Genomic DNA, 24,146 nt, shown 5'->3' on the forward strand with positions numbered 1-24,146 from the left:
TCTGCGGGTCTGTTGAAGCTGCCGAGTGTCTGACTGTGGGAGACGAACCCGAACTGGTAGCGACTCGCCGGTCTGTACACGTCGTTTTGTGCTTCGTCGTCGCTGTGCTCCGTTTCCCTCTGCGCGAGGCCAAACGTGTAGCCGCTACGCCTCTCCCTCTGATTGTAAGCGTAGGTGTATCTGGTGTGCGTCTCCCCCGGCCGCTGTGTGTAACGCTGCCTGTGGCTGTGAGGCAGCGGCTCGGACGCTCGCCTCCTCAGCGTGGGGAGGAGGGAGGAGGAGCGCTGGGGCGGAGGCGGCTGCAGGCGGGCGTCGCTCACTCGTACCTGATTGCTGGAGGACGTGTGGTTGCTGGATAGATGGCTGGTGGAGCCGTTTGCAGCTGGTGCGGCGTTAGCGCTGCTCATCTGTGGGGGGAAAAAAATCATGGGTTTGTTGATCAAAACAACTAAACTGCACAGTCACTGTGAAATAGGTAAATAAAAAGGCTTTCGGGGAGGTCAGGTCTGAAGGTCATGGAGTTAACTACACCAAAACGAGAGACAAGATAAGTCGTTTTTATATATCATAATGTAAAAAAAATAATTTAGAAAGCTTTCTATGGAGCTAGAATTAAACCAGAAATATACACCAAAATCAAACCAAATCCATGACTGATCTCTGGTCTGACCTACACCTAAATGATACTCAGACAACGGTCAGTTATTCTTCTATGTTTCAAGTCTAAATTAAGTGCTTGACACAATTCTTAATGAACAAATTAATCAACAAAAATGTCATCTTTTCTCAAGCAAACACCCATTTTTAGCAGCCCAACAACTATCTAACAGAATCATCATATATCCTCATATCATAACTAACATGAAAAGTTGCTTGTCCTACCACGGCTAGTTTAACCACTTAGGCTGCACCAAGGTTATTATAGTTAACGAAAACTAACGAAATAATGAAAACTAGGATTGAAAAAACATTTTTGTTAACTGAAATAAAAATAAAAACAAGAGTTTTTTAAAAAGCGATAACTAACTGAAACTGTATTGTGTGGTTACAAAACTAACTAAAACTAACTAAAATGATAGTGAAAATGTCCTTAGTTTTAATTTTTGTCAACTTTTTTCATTCATAATTCAGTGTTTCTATTTCAACATGCAGGAACACATGGTAAATATGTTTACTGAGACTGGGATGTTTACACTTCAACCAAAATACAAAACACCCAGAACTGTAAGAGTTAATAACCTTATTGAGGCTGAGATGGATAAACCAAAGGAAATGAACGCACATACCCATTACAAAAAAATTAAAACTAACACTAATACTAATAAAAACTAAACTAAAACTAAGCATTTTCAAAAATTAAAAACTAAACTAAAACTAGCAAACTCACTCTAAAAACTAACTAAAACGAACTGAATTTGAAAACAAAAATTCACAACGAAATTAAAACGAAAACTAATGAAAAATACAAAACTATTATAACCTTGCTGCTGACACACATGTAGGTCAGTAGAGCGTCTTTACTGCAAGCCTCAAACGATCATACCACGGGAGAAAAATGATCCTAATCTGGATGATATGTGCCATTGATTCTGCTGTCAAAACTCTGGTAGCTACTTATGAATAATCTTTGAAAACATCAGGCTGTGCAGAGGATTTCATAATGCATAAGCATTCCTAAATGTTTAATGTTACCAAATTCATCTAGCCAAACTTGAGGAGTCTGAGCATTTTAACATGCTGCCCCACATCCAGAGAACCTTCAAACGCACAGGAAGTAAATGACGGGAAGGCAGTCTGTGGTTATAAAGAAATGTAAAACATTTATAGGCTTTGAATCTATTGACATGGAACTTTTTGGATATTTTGCATGGCACTATGTTACACTTTAAATATTAAGTTTGGCATTAGGAACATATTAACATATGCTTTTATTCTCTCAGTTGATTTCTGACCTCAAAATGTCATTTTATTCTATTCATACTCTGAAGCGGACAACATAAGCCATATTTGTAAGTGTTATTTAAATATTTGTCAGATTTTCAAATTTCCAATTGTCCGCAACCATGTGTTGTAATGTTGAACGCTTCCAAAAAATAACCAAATCTCAGCCTAAAATAGTGATATTTAATCAAATCACACTTTTGTCTCATTTTAAATGTCCCAAAACATAAATTAGATACTGTAAAAACAGTTATGTGACAGAAATTCTGTAAAACTGAACTGCAGGCTGTTTACACAGAGCAGAGAGGAGAGGTCAAGAGGTTGGAAGTAGAGGTGTAAATGTAATAAATGTAAATAATAAAAGTATGCAAAGCATGTGGATTCCACATTTTTTCCCAAAATTGTTAACACTTGTGGGCACTGGAACATTTTATTTAACCAATGATTAATGGCATCATAACCGTATTATACTACATTTTAGAGTTAACCCTACTTCTAGCCTTGGGGTTCACAGGGTTAATGTTGTTTTTTCAAAAAGCAAGAGTCAGATTTCCAGTCAGGCCTGGTTAAAACCATCTAATAAAATGTAAAAATGTTGTAAACTATGCAAATATACACAAGAAAATGAAATATAAAGGATATAATAAAGTGATACCAGTCCCCTCTGTTGTACCTGTCTGGGAACTCGGAGCACGACGAGCTGGATGGTTCCCCTGGCGTTTCCCTCAGACGACATGGAGCGTCTCAGCGTCTCCATGGCGGCGTGGTTGGAGCGCCCGAGCAGCGACTCCCCGTTTACCGCGATCATCTGGTCGTTCACGGTCAACCGGCCGTCCTGTTGAGAGACAGTCAAGTTATCAGGATACAGAAATACAATAGCAGTAAAAACACACAGATTTGCAGGGAGAGGTATCAGAGTAAAGGAGATTTTCAAAATAAAGGTTGCGCTTTCCATTTTGGAGCGATTTCGCCAAATCAGTACCTTTTCCACCTCAAAACATTACAAAACTCCAAAAAAAATATAAGATATTAGCCTGTCTTCTGTCTAACAATGCACTTCACCATTGAGTATAATTATTAATTCTTCTACTTTGCCGCGTTAATGTGTGCTTCTATTAACAGTTTAGAGATTAAATACATTTCCTCATCAGGAAATATATATGCTGGGTTAAAAATACACATTTTAGGCCAAAGGTTATTACGGAGTCCTGTTGCCCAGACACCTGCAAGTCACATGATCAACAAGAAGTAGCGTCATTTGAGTCTCCTGAAGGTGGTGGCAATAAAAAAATAAGTCATCTCACTGCATATTCTGTAATTTTTGTCATTTAACTACATTTTATGTATTTGCTAATACTGAGCTGAAACTCATACACTCATATAGAGAAACAACAATGAGATTACTCATTTGAATAGTTTAGCCTGTGTCTTATCTGAAGAAAAAAGGTAAAGAATGATGTTAAATCTTGCAAATGGCACCGTTCAGTGCTTTTATCTGAACTTGCTGCACAGGAAATGCAGCCGTTAGAAGAAATTTCTTATTTGTTCGTGTCACTTATGCTAATGTCTCATAAAAAAGAAATTGATATTAAAATGCTAGAGTGGCGGAAAAAAAAGAGGAGTGCAAATCTTACATAAAATAAGACATACAAGACTGGTCACCAATAAAGTTTTAAGAGAGGAGAGGAGAAAGTGGGAGAGGTGTGAAACGAGAGTGTGTGTCTGTGTGTGTGTGTGTGTGTGTGTTGTGTTGTGTGAGAGAGAGGAGAGAGAAAGTGGAATAGAAAATGGAAGAAAGGGGAAGGCAAGAAAATTGTAGAGTTAGCAATCTACTGAGAGCGGGAGAGCCATGATAAATACATAGAGCAGCTAATGGAATAGCCTCCGTGGGCACTAAATCACTTCTAAGTGTTTTTAAATAGCAGCCTCTCATAGAGAGGCAACACTGAATGGTGCCCTGGAGGGAGCGAGAGAGAGAGAGAGAGAGATGAGAGAGAGAGAGAGAGAGAGAGAGAGAGGGGACGAGAGAGAGAGAGAGAGAGAGAGAGAGGACGAGAGAGAGGACGAGAGAGAGAGGATGAGAGAGAGAGGACGAGAGAGAGAGAGAGAGAGAGAGAGGGGGAGAGAAAGAGAGAGAGAGGACGAGAGAGAGAGAGAGAGAGAGAGAGGGGGGAGAGAAAGAGAGAGAGAGGACGAGGAGAGAGAGAGAGAGAGAGAGAGGACAAGAGAGAGAGAGAGAGAGAGAGAGAGAGAAAGGACGAGAGAGAGGAGAGAGAGAGAGAGGACAAGAGAGAGAGAGGACGAGAGAGAGAAGAGAGAGGACGAGAGAGAGAGAGAGAGAGAGAGAGAGAGAGAGAGAGAGAGAGAGAGAGAAGGAGAGAGAGAGAGGACAAGAGAGAAAGAGAGACAGGGGAGCAAATGAGGAAAGCAATGCAGAGGGCAGTGTTTTTAAAAAAGGACAAAAAAGATGAGGACTTTTTGAGTTTGTGTGTGTGTGTTGTGTGTGTGTGTGTGTGTGTGTGTGTGGGGTCATGATTGATCCATTATGGTCAGCTCTGCCCTTTGACCCGTCTCATTAACGAGGCACCGTCAGGGCTGAGCGGGATGACACCAAACACGAGACGTGTACAGAGACGTTATTATCTGAATCTGTTCAACCAGTAAAAACAAACAAATCTCTCTCTGTCATCAGGAAGAAGACAAGAAGTCGGTAGAGTTTATACTGAAAGTCACTTTAAATCAAGCAAATGTTGTATGTTCTAACCTTAAATCCAATGGCCATAGTGCCGTCCTCTCGCTTCGTATGTTCTTTTATGTCTTTTTTAACTAGAAAAATAAATCCACCCATTTGTGTTCAGGTCATGTGACCACCCATCCCCCTTAAACTGGGCTCAAAAAATATGGTTTAAATTCAGGTTTGCACTAGAAAAAGAAACTTTTTTATGTAAAGTTTGAACAGAGAAGCATGCTTTAGTTAACGGGATGAAGCTAAAATTACAATGATGCTGCATTTTTCATTTATTTTTATTTTAACTGGGTTAAATAGAGGATATAAACACACAGGTGACAGCTAAAAACTACGGATTCCAGGTATGTGCTCTACCAGTGAGCCACCAGAATATATTATCAGTTTTTAATCAAGTGTAGTCCATGAAACGGTACATAATGGGCGTTCTTGGGGACAACCCTGATAGTTTAAAAGTTTGGATGTTGTCTAGAATGTAAATAAAACAGATGCGATAAAATAATCCAAATAAAAACTCTACAAAGACAATTTATTCTATGTTCAAACTGATACATTGTGAAAGAATTCCAACTTATTTTAATCAGGGTTATAGAAGAAATATTTGTTTCCATTGTGTTATTTTGGTTTTCCAGAATAACTTATCCAGATTCCTCACACACACACACACACAACTGCACCAAATCCAAGGATGTCATGAAAAATTGATGTTTGTGCCAAAATCAGCGTGTCTGTGATATTCCCCATTAATGTCTCCACTCTCCATGTAAGCAGCGGCAGCACGCTACATGTAATTTTAATTTGTTTTCTTTTGCTTTGATATGATCGCATGACAGGATCAGGAGTCAAGTCGGAAGAAGGTTTTTTTGATATAATTGAGGCCCCGGGCCCCCACAGCAGCCAAAAGTCTTTAATGGAAATAGGTTAGATCTCCCCACGACTCTTCCTCCTCTCCTCCCTCTCTCTGCCTGCTGTGTGATTGTGTCTGTGTGTGTCTGTGTGTTTGTGTGTGACTCTGGGGACGCCCGGGTTCCCTCCTCTGCACCGGCCCGCCACTTGCAAACTCTCATCAGGCCTCTCAGCTGCTTTTCATTAGCATGCATCAACATCTAGGAGGAGACGCACACACACACTCATGTATTGTGTTCCTGCTGAGTGTCTCCACTTTTCAATTTCCTTTTTTCTCCTCTGATTCCGCCTCCTTCCATCTCTCTATTGTTCGATACCGCTCATTTCTTCCCTCTTAGATCCCCTCCCTTCTCTCCTTCGTTTCCCCGCTGTCTCCTTTCAATAGCTTCCCCTCCTCTCCTCTCCCTCGCTACTGTCCGTCTCTTCCTGCATGTCTTTCTTCCTCTTATGTGGTATCTTGTCCCAGAAACCTGTTTCGCAGCCAGCCGGCGGAGATCTTATTCTGTCGGAGCGCTATCCGAGTCGGCAGCTGTCGGAAAAACTACTTCTGAAGGTACTTTGGGGAGCTGCTGTCTGGCTGCCCGGATCCCAGACCAGCCGTTTATCTGCAGCGCCACACTCGCGTCTGCGCCTCCTTTGCAGCGACGCGCAGATTTGGGAGCAGCGAGCGGCGAGGAGTTGTGACACGTGAAGGGGGCCAGATATCGAGGCCAAGTGGAGGAATCTCCGAAGTGCTGAAACGGGATGTTTTTTTTCCTGATGCACTCAGAAGCTGAAGTGACTACTGAGTGATATAGATAAGACGGCTGGGTGCTGATGTGACGAGGCCACTCCAGGTCAATGGGGGTTAAAGGTCAGAAGGGAACGTGGGTAAAAGCAGGGCCTCAAAGAAAGACAGGAAACGAGCTGGAGATGCACAAAGGAAGGGGAGATGAGAGGAAAAAGACATCATAAAGAAGGGAAAGAGAGTGGACAAATACAACAAGGAAGATCAAAAAGATCCGGCTCAGCATCCCGCACCAAAAACAAAAAAAAACAGTTCCTGGTGGTTCTGGATTAAACGATGCCTCAAAGAACCCCTGATTAGATAAAATGTTCTGAATAAAGAAAGCAGTGTGGCTCCCCAATGTTCCCGCAACGCCTCTCATTCCTCATGTTTGATGTATTTTTAAGGAGCTCTTTAAAGCACCAAAATGGTTCTGTGATGGTAAAAACTAATGAGGCATTTTGGGACGATATATAAACCTTTATATGAAAACACAGGAATGAGATGTTTCACACGCCATCAGGCTGAGAGATTCAGTTCATATTTTGTCTCCGGCTCTGGTGTCAAGAGATCACTGCTGTGGGATTTCTATCTGAAAGATTCCACACTGTGTTTGTACGTCTTTTTCTACTGTTTACCTATTACCTAGAGGCAGGATGGACCAGTCCAAGGCTACAATAAACCACCCTTTAAAGCAGAAGGCTGGAATAAAAAGCAGGATTTGATGTTAGCGAGTTTAATTCCGGGTCCTTAACTTGAAGTCCTATGACAGTGATTTAGCTCTTACGTGCTCCGGAGCAGGTTATGTTTGACATAACAGATCAATACACAAACGTATAAAACACAACCTACTGACCAATCAATGCTCTTTCAGTACGTGGATCGTTAGAGGCTCTCTTCAGGGGGCCAGAGTGTTCAGAAGCCGGCTCAAGTCTTTCCCCGGATATATTTTTTATATGAGATATAGACTGAGTGGAGCCTTAAAGAAGCCTTGAAAGATGTTTCTAGATTTATTTTTATTTGCTCCCAAGTCCGTTTTACAGCCCGGGGGTTGCAGCTGAATTGTGAAGTAAGCTGGATAAAACCCCTCGAAGCAGCACAATGATGAATACACAAATGTTATTATAGTCAGATGTACATTATAAGGTTACAGATTCATATCATAGACTGCAGATTTGCCACTTTAATCTCGTAAATTTGCGAGTTTTTTCTTGAAATATTACCCCCCTCCCCCGGGATCCGTATTTTTTTTTTCATACTTGGCCCTCATACGCCGTCATAATATCGAATATATCGGTACAGTTAAAAAAAAAAAAGTCTCTTTGTATATAAATGCTGCCCTTACTAGTTTTTGTCATATTTAGTTCTTTTGTAATGTTCGTTATTCTTTTCTCATATTAATATATTTATTTCAGGCTATTTTTATTTAAGATATTTTTTTATTTACTGGTTTACAGTATTTATGTTCACTTATTTAAACGGTTTCAATAAAACTACTTGTGACATGTCATATTTGGCTTTGACTTTGACGGAACATTTGCTCTCACTTTGGGATAAAACATTGCAATATATATCGATATTCAGCCTAAATACATCGGGGTATGACTTTTGATCCCTATCGCCCAGCCCTAAAATAGGCTTTTGTATGTATATATACACGACTGTGTAAAGACTGAATGTATCTATATGTGTTTCTTTCATATATGTTAATGGCTTTATTTCAGTTTTATTCTTCCAGCTGCATCCTGATGCTGTGAAACACACTTGGGAGCAAATAAAAAATACATTTCAAACAAAATTTAAAGTTATAAGCAGGCTATCACATTCTATAAACGCAACAAGTACAACAGCTGCATGTGTGTAGCTTTCAGCCTGGATTATGTGTTTAACGTCCATGTTTGTGGCTTGTCGTGTGCTGCAAACACTGGCCCTTTCATGTGAACACGCTCATAACTAGATTGGGAAACCCTTGTTGATTTAGTGTGACTGCTTATCGTGATTGTGGTTGTACGTTTAGTGAAGCCAGATAATGAAAAGATACACTGGTTTTTGTTTGATTTGCAGTTCAGGACCCAGGTTTAGTGCTCGTTTATGATATATTTTAAACTATTTTTGTGTTTTGTTTCACTCAGCGGGATGCAAAAAACCTCCAGAAAGCCCCGAGGCTCCCACTGCAGACAACACAAGCGGCTCCTCTACCTTGTAAGCGGCCCCTCCGTGGATGATGGACTTGATGAAGATCCCCAGGTCCTCCCCGGTCTCTCTGGACTTGTTGCCCTTCAGGCTGACCCCCAGGCCGGCCGAACCCGACTCATTGAGGGCGATCTCGTACATGAGCTGCTCCCGGCCGTCCTCCAACACCAGACTGCCGGCCTCTTCGCCCTTCTGCAACACGGGGGAGGAAAAGAAAGTTTTAGCTCAGATTTTTTCCTGAAATGTTATGTAAAAAGCTCCTATTCTAGACAGGAAAAGCCTGCTCATACACCTAATACCTACTTTACATAATAAGGGCTGTGTATGATTGCTGCCGATTGATGTAGGAGCACCATATCTAATGCACTGGCTGATAATGCCTGCTCCTACACCCTGCTGATTATAGCCAACACCGGAAGAGAAACGGATTAAAGAAGGGGAGTAAAAAGAAAGGAAAAGAGGGGAGAGAGGAGCAGGTGTTGTGTACTGTAGAGAGAGATGAAGGTGTAGTGAGGAAAAGAAGAAAGCTACTGTAGAGAGGTTATTCCATTTGGAGATGAAAGGCGCAGACGGAGAGCGAGCCATTTCTAAAGGAAACATAATAACCTTTTCATACCTCCTCCTGGAGCACCGTGGGGGAGGGAAGAAGCAGGGGGGGGACGGGGATGGAGGCGCAGAGGAGCGTTTAAAAGTAATAACCCATCCCTGAGGTATACCCGCTTCTCTTATTCACACTCCCCCTCCTCACTCTTTACATTTCACCCTAATCTCTCAATCTTACTGTACATGTCTCCCTCTCTATTCCTGCGTCTCGTCCCCAGACTCTCGCTCCGTCTCCACTCTCTACAGGTCTCTCACCCACTCACCCGCCGCTATTTAATGTGGAGAAAATGACCGTGGCGGCAGAATATAAGATGAGGGAGAGAGACAAAAGGCAACACAAGAGAAAAAGGGAAAATGTCTGTCATTAGAGGACGGAAAATGGAGAGCAGGAAAGTAATGTCGGGTTCAGTCACCCGAGGAAAAGAGGGCCTCGATGTCACGTCACTCCCAGCTCTTTAAAGAGGACGCATGGAAGGTTAAGTGTGTGTGTACAGTTTTTTTTTTTCTTTTCTAACTTTTCTTGAAATAGTTTGTTCAGCTCAGCAACTAAAATAAAGAGAAGCAAGAGCACGTCGTGGTGAAATCTGTAGGAATATGCATATAGGTTCCAGCAGCCGGAGCAGTTGTCGCAGCTTTAAAGCAGCAACAGAGGGATTGCGGGAGCCTTACATCAGGCACCTCGCCTGCTACTGGATCAGAAATCCATGTTCACATTTCCCCTGTCATCGCGGCACAATGTTGAAGGATGTGGGAGTCAAATATGTCCTCCAGTATCATTTTGTAAAATTCATGACCGTAGGAGCTCCCGCTTCTCAACCTGGCTGTGATCCTGCAGCTCTCAGATTCTGTCTCCCTCTGTCAGCTTCGTCGAGGTGCTTAATTAAAACAACAGCCTGTTAAAGCCTTGAGGCCAGGAGGGGGACTCGCTTCCAAAGCGTGAGTCAGAGCTCACAACCCGGTAAAGGTAAAAGGGCTGGAAGGTCGTCTGTGTCACACACTGATCCAAGCCACTGCTTTCACTCCAGATGACACCTCAGTGCCTATTAAACAGCCAGTCAGTTACTTACTAGACACTTGGAAAGAGGATTCAAATGTTATGACTCAGACTTGCTCTTATCTTTATGAACTTATTCTGCATATGAACTTAGAGCCCGACAGATATGGGACTTTTGAGACCGATACTGATTTTAGAGGGGGAAATAAATCAGTAACTGACTGAAACTGAACATTTTTTGAGCTAGGATGAAAATAGACCTTTTTAGTTTTTAGGATTCTGCGCCGACTTTATTACCACTCTGCAAATGTACCCAGAGAGCTACTTTATCTACATTAAAACTTGTATAATAAAGTTTCACAATGTCACAAACAATGTATTACATTGTCAGCCAGTATAAATGATAAATGAAAGAATAAAGAATAAGTAGGAATAAAATAAATGGCTAAATAAACGTCATTACTGTTCAGTGTTGGCTATTAAAACATATTTTTCTAAATCACGCCAAGCAAAGTTTTGCTGCATTTTGTATTAAAAAAAAACGTTGCCATAACGGCACATATCAGAGAGTATATATGCTGATACTGATATGTCTTTGATAGGCCGATATCAGTCGATAATATCTGTCAACCAATATATCCGTTAGGCTTTAATATGAACACAGATTCTGTGGGAAACCAGACAAGATCTTCGTATTGGAAGACTTTCGGTTTGTATAAAACTGCCAAAATTGTTGAGATACTGTGTAAAATGTCAGGATGGTAACAATATTTTATGTTCAAACTAAAACTATTTTGTCTTTGTAACGCAAATTAGAGTCATATTAACCAATCACATTTAAGCAGGCTTTAGTGCTTCAGGTGAAGCTCCTCCAAGTGCAACATTGGCACCGCTGTGCTCTCAAACCCATTATTTCTTATGGCTCGCACCGTGCCGTGACTTTCTGCTGCCAAGCGAAGCTCCACCTGGTTGAACTTTGGGCACGGCACACTGTGACAATAGTCAGATCTGAGCTGAGCCCGACGGCGAGCGCAGCTCAAACTACGTGTGCCTGAAAAGCCCAAAACAGGCCATGTGGAGAAGAGAAGAGACAGCCAAAAGACAATCTCTGATCAGCTATTACAAGTGTGAATTTATATTCATATGCCAGTACCGGTTTATAGAAGTCCAAATGTCTTCTGGACCTGAATCGTCTAAAAGTCTCACTGGAGCTGCACACAAGGGCCACCATCATTATTCATTCATATCTATGGGGCACCTTATTATCCCTTCTGTATCTCTCTCTCCATTCATTCTGACATCCATCTATCTACTGTCACACTTCTCATGTCCTGACCAAAAAACCTTCAGATTCTCTACAGAATGGATCATTTTAACCTGACGATACTTTTCATCTCTTAAGAGGAGCAGAAGCTTCAGGCGTTGCTGAAATCACATGTATGTCATCATTTATTCTCCAAATCTGTTTTCATTGCACTATTTCTCATATTATTTTATCAAGCTAAACTTTCTGTAATATTTCTAGGTGTGCAAACTGATAATGCACATAGAGACAGGTAGGTTAAAACAGCCAAAGCACGCTTCAAGTTTCCCATCTGCGCAAGTTTTATATAAGAGCTGATAATCAGCTGGTGCTCATATTCAGTTCCTTGATATTATGATAAGTTAAATCAAGCCAAACGAGTCCTTTAAAAGCCCTGGAGTTTATTTTCTATTTCAGTCCAAGACTTTCAGTCAGGGCTTATTTTTATCAACAGAGTGCTGCTACTCAAAACCAGAGGAATTACAAAGACAATCCGCTACTTCCTGTGTGAGAGACACTTGAGAAGACTCAGGTGGCAACCTGGGAGGTTTTAAATACCTCTGTGATTGAGCTGCAATAACACGCGGGGCGAAGGTGGCCGGATCAGAGCGCAGCAGGCTCTGGAGAGGATCCGAGATATTAGAAAGTTATGAAAGTCACATAAACTCAACATGTTTATTTATTGTATCTGATTTAAATCTATTTACACGGCCAAGTGAGTCTCAGTGGTGGTCCAGACACTCTCACACACTCCAATATCCCCTCTAATGGCCTTTCCTCGGGGGCAGATTGAGTCCCCAGGGTGGCTGAGACCCCTTGGCTCCGCTATGCGACCCCTCCTCTCTCCACTGTTAGCCCTAAGCAATGGCTCTTTAACAAGCTTTTAGCCAGGAGAGAGACCACCCTCTTCAACGCCCAAATGAAAAGACAAAAAGGAGCTTTTTCTTACCCCAGGGTGGGTGGTGAGAAAGGAGGGGGGGCGGGTGATACACAGCGATTACACACAGAACCCTTTTGTCGCTGAGGATTTCCAAATGGGGGGTTTCAAAGCGGTGGGATTAGCGGTGAGAGCGACATTCAATTAAGATGAGATCTCGCCGCGCTCGGCGGCAACGACGGAGCTGCCAATTAATCGCCTTAATGTCTGCCTCTCCGCCGATTTACACCTTTACCTCACAATGAAGAGAAAGGGACGCAAAATGACTGATTGAGGGATAATTCTGGTGAGGGAGGAGAATGAAAGGAAGAAAGAAAGAAGAGCTTCAGGTTTAAAACGGAGTGACAGAAATAGAAGAAAAGGTAAAGAGAGAAGCTGCCTGACGAGCCTGTTTCCTGTAAACTGGCCTAGGCTTGCTAGCAGCTGAGGGTCAGCCATGTGCAGAGTGACCCCTCCATCCTGTCCTTGGCATAGTCCTGCTACACACTTTCACTCACACAAACACACACACACACTCTCTAATCTCCGCCCTGAAACAAAACGCGGCCCCATGATATAATGAAAGAGACGCAGAAACGCTGACAGGAATGAAAGTGTGATTAGAAGTTATCACTTTTTAATTACTTGGAGGCTGTGTGAGAGTACAGGAGACGGGCTAGAAAACGGTCGTCCTTTTGTGTCCTAATGACGAGGCTAATTCACAGGCTTTGCTGTTATTCTCCCGACTGAAAGAGACCAGTGTGCCTCCCGGCTCTGCCGAGTGCTTTCACAGAAGCACGCGCTGCTCGTGAAACATCAATACCTCCTTTTTATTGAAACTAATCAATCAGCAGTTCAGCTAGCTCCTCTACTTTGCTTGTACAAGATAAAAAAAAAGACTATATGAATGCTGGAGCTGAGAATATAAATCTTGTAGGTTGGCAGAATGGTGTTGCGAGTACAAAAAGAAGCCTTTTAACCAGATGACCAGGGTTCAAAACTGCTGTGTCGGCAAATGTGTCTCTTCTGAAGTGTCCTTCGGCAGCACGCTGACCCCTGACCAGCTCCGGGGTTGCTGCTATTTAGCGGAGCTGACCTACAATCTCCCTGCATCCCACAGTCAAGTATTAGCATCACTGAGTGTATTTCTACTGGTATCGGTGCAGCACATGGAGCCTCAGCGCTCAGAGACTCCTTATTTTAAGCCACAGAACTCTGGGGGCGGCCATGTTGGCTCATCGCTGGGCGCTCCACCACTTCGGCCCCGATTGAAATATCCAGGCCAATTTTGCATGGACTGCCATGAAATTTGGTGCACATATTCGTGTTCCCCTCAGGGTGGATTGTAGCGCCTTTGGTGATCCACTGAGTTTTTATAATCATCTCAAGGTCACAATTTTAGCTGTCCAATACTTTGGTTTTGACCAAAATACCCGCAAATCTAATGCAATTCCCATCAGCACCAGCTGTAATAAACATCAGCATGTCAGCAGTGTAATTGAGAGCATGTTGCCATATACTGCTATGCCTCAAAACAACCTCACAGATTCATTTGCTTTGGTTTTTGCTCATTTGTTTTCATGTTTTAATTGAGATTCATGGGTTTTTTTTAGATTTTGTCCTCTGCTTCCTGCCTCATTTCTGGTTGCCAATGCTTCGTTGTCTGATAATGAAATAAAAAACATAATGACCAAAGTACTCCAATGTACTGCAGTATTACAAAGAAGAATATAGAAAGTGGAGAAATGGAGCCTTGCATCTGAAATGTAGCGTTCACATCGTGAATCTCATTTTTCTATCGACAACTCAACAAGTTGCTTTTCAAAATAAAAGTAACACAACTTCATATTAATAATAACTTACCAACAGAAGGCAATATTTCGTCACGCGCTCAAAAGTTTGGGGTCACCCAGAAAATGTCTGTGTTGTTTTCCATGAAAAAAATTGTTTTATTCATGAAATGAGGTACAAAATTAATCGAAAATATAGTAAAGACATTGACAAGGGCAGAAATATTAATTTTAACCTGTCAAAATCTCCAACTTTACCTCTAGATACTCAACCAGCCTGAGGAAGGATCATGTTATTGCTTTTCAAATCAGCATAGAACAGTTTCCAGCTGTGCTAACATAATGCTTAGGTGTTTTAATGATCAATGAGCCTTTTAACACATAAACGTGGATTAACACAATGTGCCACTGGAACACAGGACAATATATAATAGATATTTTATGAGAAAATCGTTTCTAGTTTAATCGTAATTAATAAACAATGTCTAGACTGCATGTCTGTTATTAGAATTTTTTTTAAATGTGCTATTCTTTAAAATATTAGGACATTTCTAAGTGACTCCAAACTTTTGAGCGGTGGTGTATATCATGTAAATAGCACATTTTAACATGCCATTTTAAACTATTTTAACATAAATGACATTTAGTTACCTTAAACTTGAGTTCAAACTAAACAATCCACAACCATCCTCGCTGCTCTAACTCAACCAAGTCCATCTTGTCACCTTCTTCATTATAGCCGCAAATTTCCACTTTTTGTTTGCTGTTGTTGTTTACACGCAATTCAGTTCTCTCTCTCCCTCTTTCTCCTGCTCCGTGTCTCAGATGTTTAGCTCCTGCTCTGCCTCCTCTCGTGATAATGACACATGGAATTAGAGCATTTGCCATGTTGGAAGTGTGGCTCTGCACCATGGATATTAGCCAGGCTGACTTAATGTAAGGGGCAGATTCTAGAGGTTATTTTTATAGCATCTTTGTTTGAAGAGTAAGTGATTTAAAATTGTTGTGTTTAAGTGCTTTAAGCAGGCTTTCAATATAAAAACCTAAAGGTTGTGAAGAAAATAACTATAGGATTTAAAGCAGTTGTGTTGCAGTATGTTAGAACTAAATATAATGCAAGGAAACCAATTTAAAAGTAGCAGAGCAGGATATGGGTCACTGTAAAAGCCCTGTTTACATGCAACTCACACTAGTGATATAAGATGCTGCAGCCTGCAGAAGTTATTTTCTTTTCTTGTCGGAGCGACACAGAGACAGAGCAGGGTCAGTGGGAGCAGACACGTTTTCTTTACAGTGCAAATGTGACTGAATCCTACAAACAAGCCTCTGCTCAGCTGTGAAAGCAGACTTACTTCAACTTCTTTATTCTGGTGTCAGTTTCAGGCTCAGTCAGACACTGGATTTAACTGTTTTGGATATGAAATCATGACCAAGTAAGCAGCATAATGCAGCTGCACTTTGTACTTAAATGCTCCCAGATATCTAAAATGATACTAGTTTCTTTTATTCGAAAAAACTAAGCAGCTAGTTTCATTTGAATGCTTTCAGCTGGACAAAATGTTCCTGTAGGACAAATTAAACCTTGATAAGTGCAACGAGCTGATGTTGGAGATTCATTATCTGCACCAGCAACAGTAAGGTTAGTAAAGGGAAACTTAGAATTATAATTCAGCCATTATTTTGTTGTTGTTTTTAACAAATATAACCATAGTAATGTGGCTGCTTAAAGGCACTTTTTTAAAGATATCACAACCTCTAAAACATGAATGAATATTCATGAGCACCCACATCGAGTCAGACACAGACAGAGAAACAGACACCTACACGCGGAAGAAGCAGATGGCCGCGTCGACTTAATGCGTCTCCATCATCATTACATACATCTTTTGTGCGATGGAATCGTCGCGAGGCGCTCTTCGCTAGATTTCCAAAACAATTTAGTACTTGAGAGCAGCAGGAGAAAGAGTAGAGCAATTAAAAACTGCAAGGAGGAGAGAAAAGGAGGCAAACATTCTTTTTTGGTTTGTGTTTTACTATCGGGTGTAGATTTTGGGAAAGTGGATGTGCTTTTCAGTCGATTATCCGCATACTTCTGTTGTTGGGTTTTGCTCATTGTCAAGGGCTCTTTTGGCTACTTTTAATGATCGCCGCGGTAGTTTGTGTGTTTATGTAATCCGTTTTTTAGGGTCTGCATTTCTAAATTCAGTGACGCAGAAGCTCCAGAGTGCCTGTGTGTGGTGTTGTGTGTGTAAATATGCAAGTGTGTGTGTGTGTGTGTGCTTAGGGGACATCAAACAGTCTTTGAGGTGGAGGACTGTGCTGGAGATAAGGGCCAGATCTCACGGGGCACCAACAACTTCAACAGCCTCGACAGAGACAGGAGTGAAGGCTCTCTCTCAGTCTGCCGTTCCTCCACACACACACCCCCCCACCACCCCACCCCCCCTCTCTTTAAGTCTCTAATGCCCAAATACAAGCAAGTGTTAGATGAAGACTGTAGAGGCTCTTCAAAGTGCACTTGTTATGCCAAGACTGCTGGGCCATTAATGAGGGCAAACTATTTTCGGAAGCAGTAACTTGGCTGTTTAAAGATTGTGTGATGTGTTCCTCTGTGCACATGTGTGTGTGTGTGTGTGAGAGAGAGAAAGCAAGTTTTCATCAAGGACTAGGTGTTTAAGAGTTTGTGTGTGCGCAGCCACTCTAGGTGTGAATATGCATCAGTCACTACAAAGCCCTGCGTGTCGTTCTCACAGCGCTTTGAAGTAACGGAAAGGGAATAATCAGAATAACCACCGAGGACAGAGGGGAGAGAATAGAAGGCGAAAAAAAACATCATTTACAGAGAGTGGGTGACTTTCAAGGGGCCACCTGGCTGTGTGTATATATGTTTAAAAGTGTGTGTTTATTGATGAAGTCTCCCCGGTGAGGCGCGGTCAAACTGTGTCAGCTTCACAAGCCTGACGCTGACCCCCGACCCCGCAGCCGCTTGCAGGTAAACGGTCACCTAACACCCGCAGCGTGCCGACATGCGCGGACATGCTTGCGTGTTTCCTGCGGGGCTGCTGCCTGTGTGTGTGTGTGTGTGTGTGTGTGACTTCCTGTGGCAACGCTGTGTCAACAGAGCAGAGTGTGACAGGAAGGCCGGAGCGTGCTCTGGGTGTGTGTCCGTGTGCGGTGTTTATAGGAAAAAAGAGGCAGCGACATAAAGGCGGAAATGTTTAAAAAAAGATGAAGAGGAGGCGTTAAAGTGGAGACACATGATCAGCAGAAACCAGAAGCAGTGTTGTGGTACTTGAGACCAGTCTAGGTCTCAAGACTTTTTGAAAGTCTCGGTCTCGTCTCAGAATCAACTGCATTTTTACTCGGTCTTGGACAAAGCGGACTCTGGATTTTTCAAGACCAGTCAAGACCACAACTGTGCAATTTTTGGATTTACTTGTTAATACCATTACTGTGATTTGCGTAAATGTTATTGCTTCAAATACAACCAATAACATGAATCATACACTACTGGTCAAAAGTTTTAGAACACACCAACTTTTCCAGAATTTAATTGAAAATGATGCAGTTTAATGTCTCAGTGTACTCTGAAATTAATGCACATTTTTTCTTTATTGAGCATGATAGTGTTTTGAAAGTTAAAAAAAAGATTTAAAATCACATTTTATGTTGGACTAAAGGACTAAAAAAAGACACAAAATTACCAAAAAAAGACACAAAATGACAAAAGACACCAAAAGACACAAAATGACAAAAAAAGACACAAAATGACTTACAAAGACATGAAAATAATTTAAAAATGGACAAAATAGCCCAAGACTCCATAGAGTTAAGTTGTTAACCCATTTCTTGTTCCCTGAAAAAGGCCTACTTGTGTAATTCTGAAATGTACATTATTTTTCAGTTTTGGTTAAGCTTACCTTTTTTTATTTACCTCTGGCAGTTCACCACTTACCTTTGGACCCTTTCAAGCTGTTCATTTGACTTGAACTGCTTGAATTTCAATAAAAAACTGGAAAAATTGGGGTGCTCTAAAACTTTTGACCGGTAGTGTATATCGTTTGAATTTGTTGTCACCGTTAACGGCTGTTACCCCTCCCACCTCCTTTCACATGCCCCCCATAAAAGTGCATGTGGGTGACAGGAGAAGAGACCGTGTGTTCCACATTTTATCATAAGTGTATCATGCAGTGTGGAATACTGGTCTGGTCTTGGTCCTCGACCCCTCAAAGTCTTGGTATTGACTTGGTTTCGGTTTAGGTGGTCTTGACTACAACACTGAGCAGAAGACCAGAGAGGGGACACTGTGTGACGGTTAATGGTGGGTTTTTTCTCTCACCAGCTCCCGAGGAAGGAAGATGTCCTCCTGCCGTGCCACCACCACATACACACTCTCTCCCTGCCTGGTGCTGCGCAGCATGGCCACCAGCTCCTCCTGGCTACGGCCTGTCATGTCTACTCCGTTCACCTACACACACAGAAAAAGAGAAGACACACACCACATTATATTAAAGCCAGTGGTCCAAAAAGTACTCTGATGCTTTACTTTAAGGGGACACATCACATATGTGGGTGTCTCGAGTGCCACAAACTGTGAAATGAGACAGTATGGTAATATTTCCAAATGTTCACAATGACATTTAATTCTGTCTGTATTTCCTCTTTTTCTGAGAGTCACCTTTGGAAATGAAAAACTAAAAGTCTAAATTAGTTTTTGTCATTTGTCATGCTCAAAAAACCCAGTCCTACACCTCCCATAATGCAGCTGGAGTTTTTGTTGTCAGTACTGGACTCAAATATCCCATATTGGTTTGGCTTGAGAAGAAAGTACCCCTACAGTGCTATTGCAGTCAATTCCCCAGCTGCAATGACAGTGCTGAGACACAGGAGATGCGAGACCTGGAAACTGACCAATCAGAGCAGGCATAAACAGACAGTGTGAGAACAATAATGTGTTTTTTAAACACTAAAGCATGTAAACATATTTGGGTAGAAATCCAAGCAACACTGAAAATGAGCATATGTCTCCTTTCAATGTGTACCACATTATATTAAAGCCAGTGGTCCAAAAAAGTAGTGAAGCTTTACTTTAAGGGGACACATCACATATGTGGGTATCTAGACCAGTAGTTCTCAACCTTTTTGAGTCGCAACCCCCAATTTAACATGCATGTTGTCCGTGACCCCCGCTCACTGAACAGAATCTCACACGCACAGTTCAGACCACCCAAAAAAGAAACAAAATGACCAAAAAAAGACACTAATTGACCACAAAATGATCAAAAAAGACACAAAATGAGTAAAAAAGACACAAAATGACCAAAAAAAAGAAACAAAATGACCAAAAAAAGACACTAATTGACCACAAAATGATAAAAAAGACACTAATTGAGCAAAAAAGACACAAAATTACCAAAAAAAGACACAAAATTACCAGAAAAGCCACAAAATGACCAAAAAAGATACGAAATGACCAAAAAAAGGAAACAAAATGACCAAAAAAAAAGACACAAATTGACCACAAAATGATAAAAAAAAAAAAGACACAAAATGACCTAAAAAGACACAAAATGACAAAAAAAAAAGACATAAAGTGACCAAAAAGACTGAAACACATGAACACTTTAACACAGTGGAGACAGAGCTGACTTCCAAAATGATTTGGCGACCCCCAGAAATCATCTCCCGACCCCAAGGTTGAGAACAGCTGGTCTAGAGTGCCACAAACTGTGAAATGAGACAGTATGGTAATATTTTCAAATGTTCACAATGACTTTTAATTCTAAAGACTTTTCTCAGGGAAAGTGCAGTTGCTGAGTTTAACCAGCAGGGGTGCTACAGAGCTCCTTCTGTTAATGATGATCTTTCTCTTATTGCAAACAGAGTTTATTGCTGTGACTGTTGGTTTTCCCCTCAGTGGGAGAGCAGCAGGCTGTTACCTCCAGGATGCGGTCTCCGGGCTGCAGGCGGCCGTCTTTGACTGCTGCGCCGCGCGGCAGGATGTTCTTCACCAGGATGGGCCCCGGCCCGTGGACCGAGGAGTCCCGGGTCACCACGGTGAAGCCCAGACCCTCTGCGCCTGCGGGAGCAAAGCAGAGTCAGCGTCACGGTGTGCAGCGGGGTCGTCAAACCCCACTGGAGGCAATACTTGAATTTATGAATTTTATTACTTTCATTTTGTTTTAATTGAATGTTCCCTTTCGTCTAATCTTCTCCCTCCTCCTCCTCCTCCTCTCTCCTCCTGTCCTGTTGAACCTGGTCTGTGGTTTAAGCATCTTCCTCCACATTGACAACTGTTTAAGTGCCTGTTTTCCCCTGGGGGTTTGTTGCCTGGCTCAGCCTCTGAGCCGCCGGGAGAAGGCTTCTCTCCTAGCCGGATTAGACAGACTCTGCCTTTAATTTCACGTGTGAGCAGGCCGAACGGTGGCTCATGAAGGGAGGTAGAGGGAGAAGATGGAAGGAGAGGTGGGGGCGGAGGGAGGAGAGAGGGAGAGAGAGAGAGAGAGAGAGAGAGGAGCCTGAGAGATATTATTCCCTTCTCTAGCTTCCCTCCCTGGGGACGCAACGTGATTTCCACAAAGATTTTCCTCGTGGGTGTGAGCCTGCGTTTATCTGTGTGTATACATTTACAAGTGTGTGTTTCTGAGGCCACACACACACACACACACACACACGCTCACGCACGAGCCTGCAACCCCCGGAGCCTCCACCCTCTCCCTTTTTCACGGCCTCACAAGCCCCAAGCCATGAGTGAAATGTGCCACGCTCTGTGTGTGTGTGGGTGTGTGTGTGTGTGTGTGTGTGTGCAGGGAGAGCAAAGCCGGCGTGGCATACTAAAGGCGGTGAGCGATGCTATCTGGTCTCCAAGCTAAGCCTCTGCCTGCCCTACATTAGCGCACCTAAACCTCAGCGCCTGTCAATCACGGAGAGAAAGAGCCTGTTGCCAAGGGAGAGGGTGTTAGAAACCCCATAATATCCTTTGCTCTGATCTTGCATCAGGTGAAAGGGATAGAAGGTGACAGGGGGAAAAAAATCAAACAAAAGAGGGATGGAGGGAGAAGAAGGAGAAAATAGGAGGCATGAAAAGATGCTGGGGGAAGAAAGAAAGTAACAATAAAACAGCTGTGAATGGGGCTTTGAGCCGGAGCTGGAGAGTGTGGAGCCCAATTTCTTCTATCCTTTCATCTGGATATCTTCTCGCCTTTCTCTGGTACCTGTAGCAAGTGTGTGCATGCAGCCCAATTACAGCTCTCCTTTCAATGCCCCAGAACACTACAGGTTGCTAGAACAGAGCCTATTCACAGGCCTACAAACCTATTCCAGCGCTATCAACACATCAGCGCTCCAGCACTGATGTGTTTTAGAGGGATAATAGATAAGGCGGCTGGGAAGCCAGGCGGATTCAGTCTGGGTTAAAATCTAAAAGCAAAACAGCCAGACGGCATGTTAGGTTATCCCGCAAGATCAAAAAATATCTGCACAATCGAAAGTTACTTTCAAAATGGACTCAAATTAAATTAAATACCCATATAATATCCAGGACTTTCGATTTAGCCTTACATTACATTACATCAGAAAAACAAACCTGGAAGATAACAACTAGAAATGAGCATGGATGGCCTCAAAAGACCACAAGGATTATCTTTGTATCTTTGTTCTTTGAGGAAAGAGAGCTGACTATGCACATAATGTCAAAAACTTAAAGGTATACTATGCAAAAAACAATGTATGGGCTAATTCAAAAGCAATCCCACTCAATCATTACTTCGACCTTCTAAAACTGTGTGGAAGTGTCTTTAACTGTCTGCATTTCCTCATTTCTTTCTACTTTCTTCATGATTTGGACATGTCTGAAAGTCATTCAAGTTTGTATGTTGTTTTCAATAAAAGTTGTGTTGTAGAAACACAAAAAAGGCAAATTATAGCATTTTAGTAATTTTGTGTGTGTGTGTGTGTGTGTGTGTGTGTGTGTGTGTGTGTGTGTGTCAGGAAACAAAAAAAACAACTTCAATTTTTTACCAAACCGTCAAAACAACAGCTGTGTATATTTCTTAATCAAAAGCACTAACAAATGACTGAATACAAGAATAAAAGTCAAAAATGGAAGCAGCAGAGGCTGAAATATCCTGAGTTTTAGTCATTTGTCATGCTCCAAAAAACTCCCCATAATGCAAGAGGAGCTTTTGTTATCGATATTGGACTCAAAAATCCCATATTGGTTTGGCTCAAGAAGAAAGTCCCCCTACGGTGCCATTTAAATCAATTCCCCGGCTGCAATGACAGTGCAGACATGCACAAGACATGCAAGAGACCTGGAAACTGACCAATCAGAGGAGGCATAAACACACTGTATGTTTTGATCATTAAAGCATGTTAATATATTCCAGTAGAAACCCAAATCTAAGCAACTCTGGAAATGAGCATATGTCTCCTTTAAATGTGTACTCAGCTGCACTTTTACCTTTCTTCAGGTCGATTTTGATCATTTTTTTAATTAATTTTTTTTTATGAAACTTGTTATTTTATGTAACTTTTTACTTTTACTCCACTACATTTAGCTGACAGCTTTCTTACTTTCAGGTCAAAATTCAAAATGAAAAACATGATCAGTTTAAAGTGATTAGACATTTGTTATCAATCAAATTACATAATAGTATATAAGTAGTTAAAATGATTCAAAGAAAATTAAAATGCTGCTTATATAAATGCATCAATAATAATAATCCAATAATATATTTGGAATATATAAAACAATCTGAGTGGGTCCATTCTGTATAATGGGTACTTTTAGTTTTGTACTTTTACTTCAGTAAGTTGTTTTGTTTTTTTTGGGGGGGGGGGGATGAGCACATGTCTCCTTTAAATGTGTACTCAGCTGCACTTTTACCTTTCTTCAGGTCGATTTTGATCTTCTTGCCGCCCTTCCTGTTGGTGAGGTTCCCCAGGCCGGGGACTGGGCTCCTGCTGTCCAGGGGGCTCTGGCTCCGGTTCCTGGGTGTCGGGGAGGAGCTGGCTGCCCTGCCTGGAAGCGCGGGAGAGACTCTCTCCAAGGAGCCGTGCCCGGGCTGCAGCTCTGCTGGTGATGGGTTCACTGCAGCTGGCTCTGGGGTCTTTGCTCGCGGATCTGGACGCCTCACCTCTAGTTTGGTGTTCGCTTTGGGTTCTGGCTGGGAGTCGGCTTTGGCGCGGATCAAAATCGGACTCTTTACTTGTGCGGGGATGTCTTTGCCGTCGCCGGTGAAGAGCTGGCCGATGAGGCTCTTCTCATAGCGGGGCTTGTTGGCCAGAGGGAGGACCTCCAGACGCACGGTGGGGGTGGTCATGGCCTGGCGGAACACCTCCTGTGACCTGGTGAAAGAAAGCAAAGAAATCGGTTATTTTTGGCTTTAAAACATGTGATTTTATGTCGAATGGGAAACTCAGAGGAGGACATCTGACGTCTGAAGTCGTGTTCACACAAATTATACTACGGTCGCTGTAACCTCGGAGCCAATTTGCCTCGTGGAACGCTCCAAAACTGTAAAACGGCAAAAGAGACCAAGAAAGTCAAGCAGAACACAGAAGGAGAACACAGACAATTGGAGAGCGGAGATCGAGGAGGGCGAATGAGGCTTGTGCATCGTTAATGGAGCTGTATTTCAATTTGGATCAAGCACAGAGTGACTCTTCCAGCTGGTCTGGGACAGCGCGGCCCCCGTCAGATGGGAAAGACCCGACAGCAGGCTCCTATCGCAGCCTTAATAGACTACTATCAGCACAACATTCACACAACACAGAAGACACAGTGGGATGCAGTTAAATGGACCTATTCAGCTCCACCGCAGAGAAACAGGACAGAGAGAATAGAGAAAGAATGGGGACGGGAGGTTGGAGGTGCTGGAGAAGGGGGAAAATAAGGAACAGAGAGAAACATAAACATGCAATCTTTTGTGGGAGTAGATTTGGTGGTGAGATAGGAAAGGCAGAGAATAAGAAGGATTTGTCTTTG

The 24,146-nt window shown here is 42.3% G+C and overlaps 1 protein-coding gene across 1 annotated transcript in view; it reads right to left on the reverse strand.

Annotated features, from left to right (window-relative positions):
- Positions 1–24,146, reverse strand: part of pard3ba (par-3 family cell polarity regulator beta a) — a 199,416-nt gene that overhangs the window by 109,950 nt on the left and 65,320 nt on the right. Inside the window, exons 8-13 of the mRNA XM_059328231.1 lie at positions 23,046–23,506; positions 20,098–20,237; positions 18,498–18,626; positions 8,559–8,744; positions 2,615–2,776; positions 327–407 (exon numbers count right to left, since the gene is read on the reverse strand). Of these exons, the coding sequence (XP_059184214.1) occupies positions 327–407; positions 2,615–2,776; positions 8,559–8,744; positions 18,498–18,626; positions 20,098–20,237; positions 23,046–23,506 (1,159 nt within the window). The remainder of the gene's footprint in view (positions 1–326; positions 408–2,614; positions 2,777–8,558; positions 8,745–18,497; positions 18,627–20,097; positions 20,238–23,045; positions 23,507–24,146) is intronic.

This window comes from Centropristis striata, chromosome 24 (genome assembly GCF_030273125.1).
Source record: "Centropristis striata isolate RG_2023a ecotype Rhode Island chromosome 24, C.striata_1.0, whole genome shotgun sequence".
Taxonomy (NCBI): domain Eukaryota; kingdom Metazoa; phylum Chordata; class Actinopteri; order Perciformes; family Serranidae; genus Centropristis; species Centropristis striata.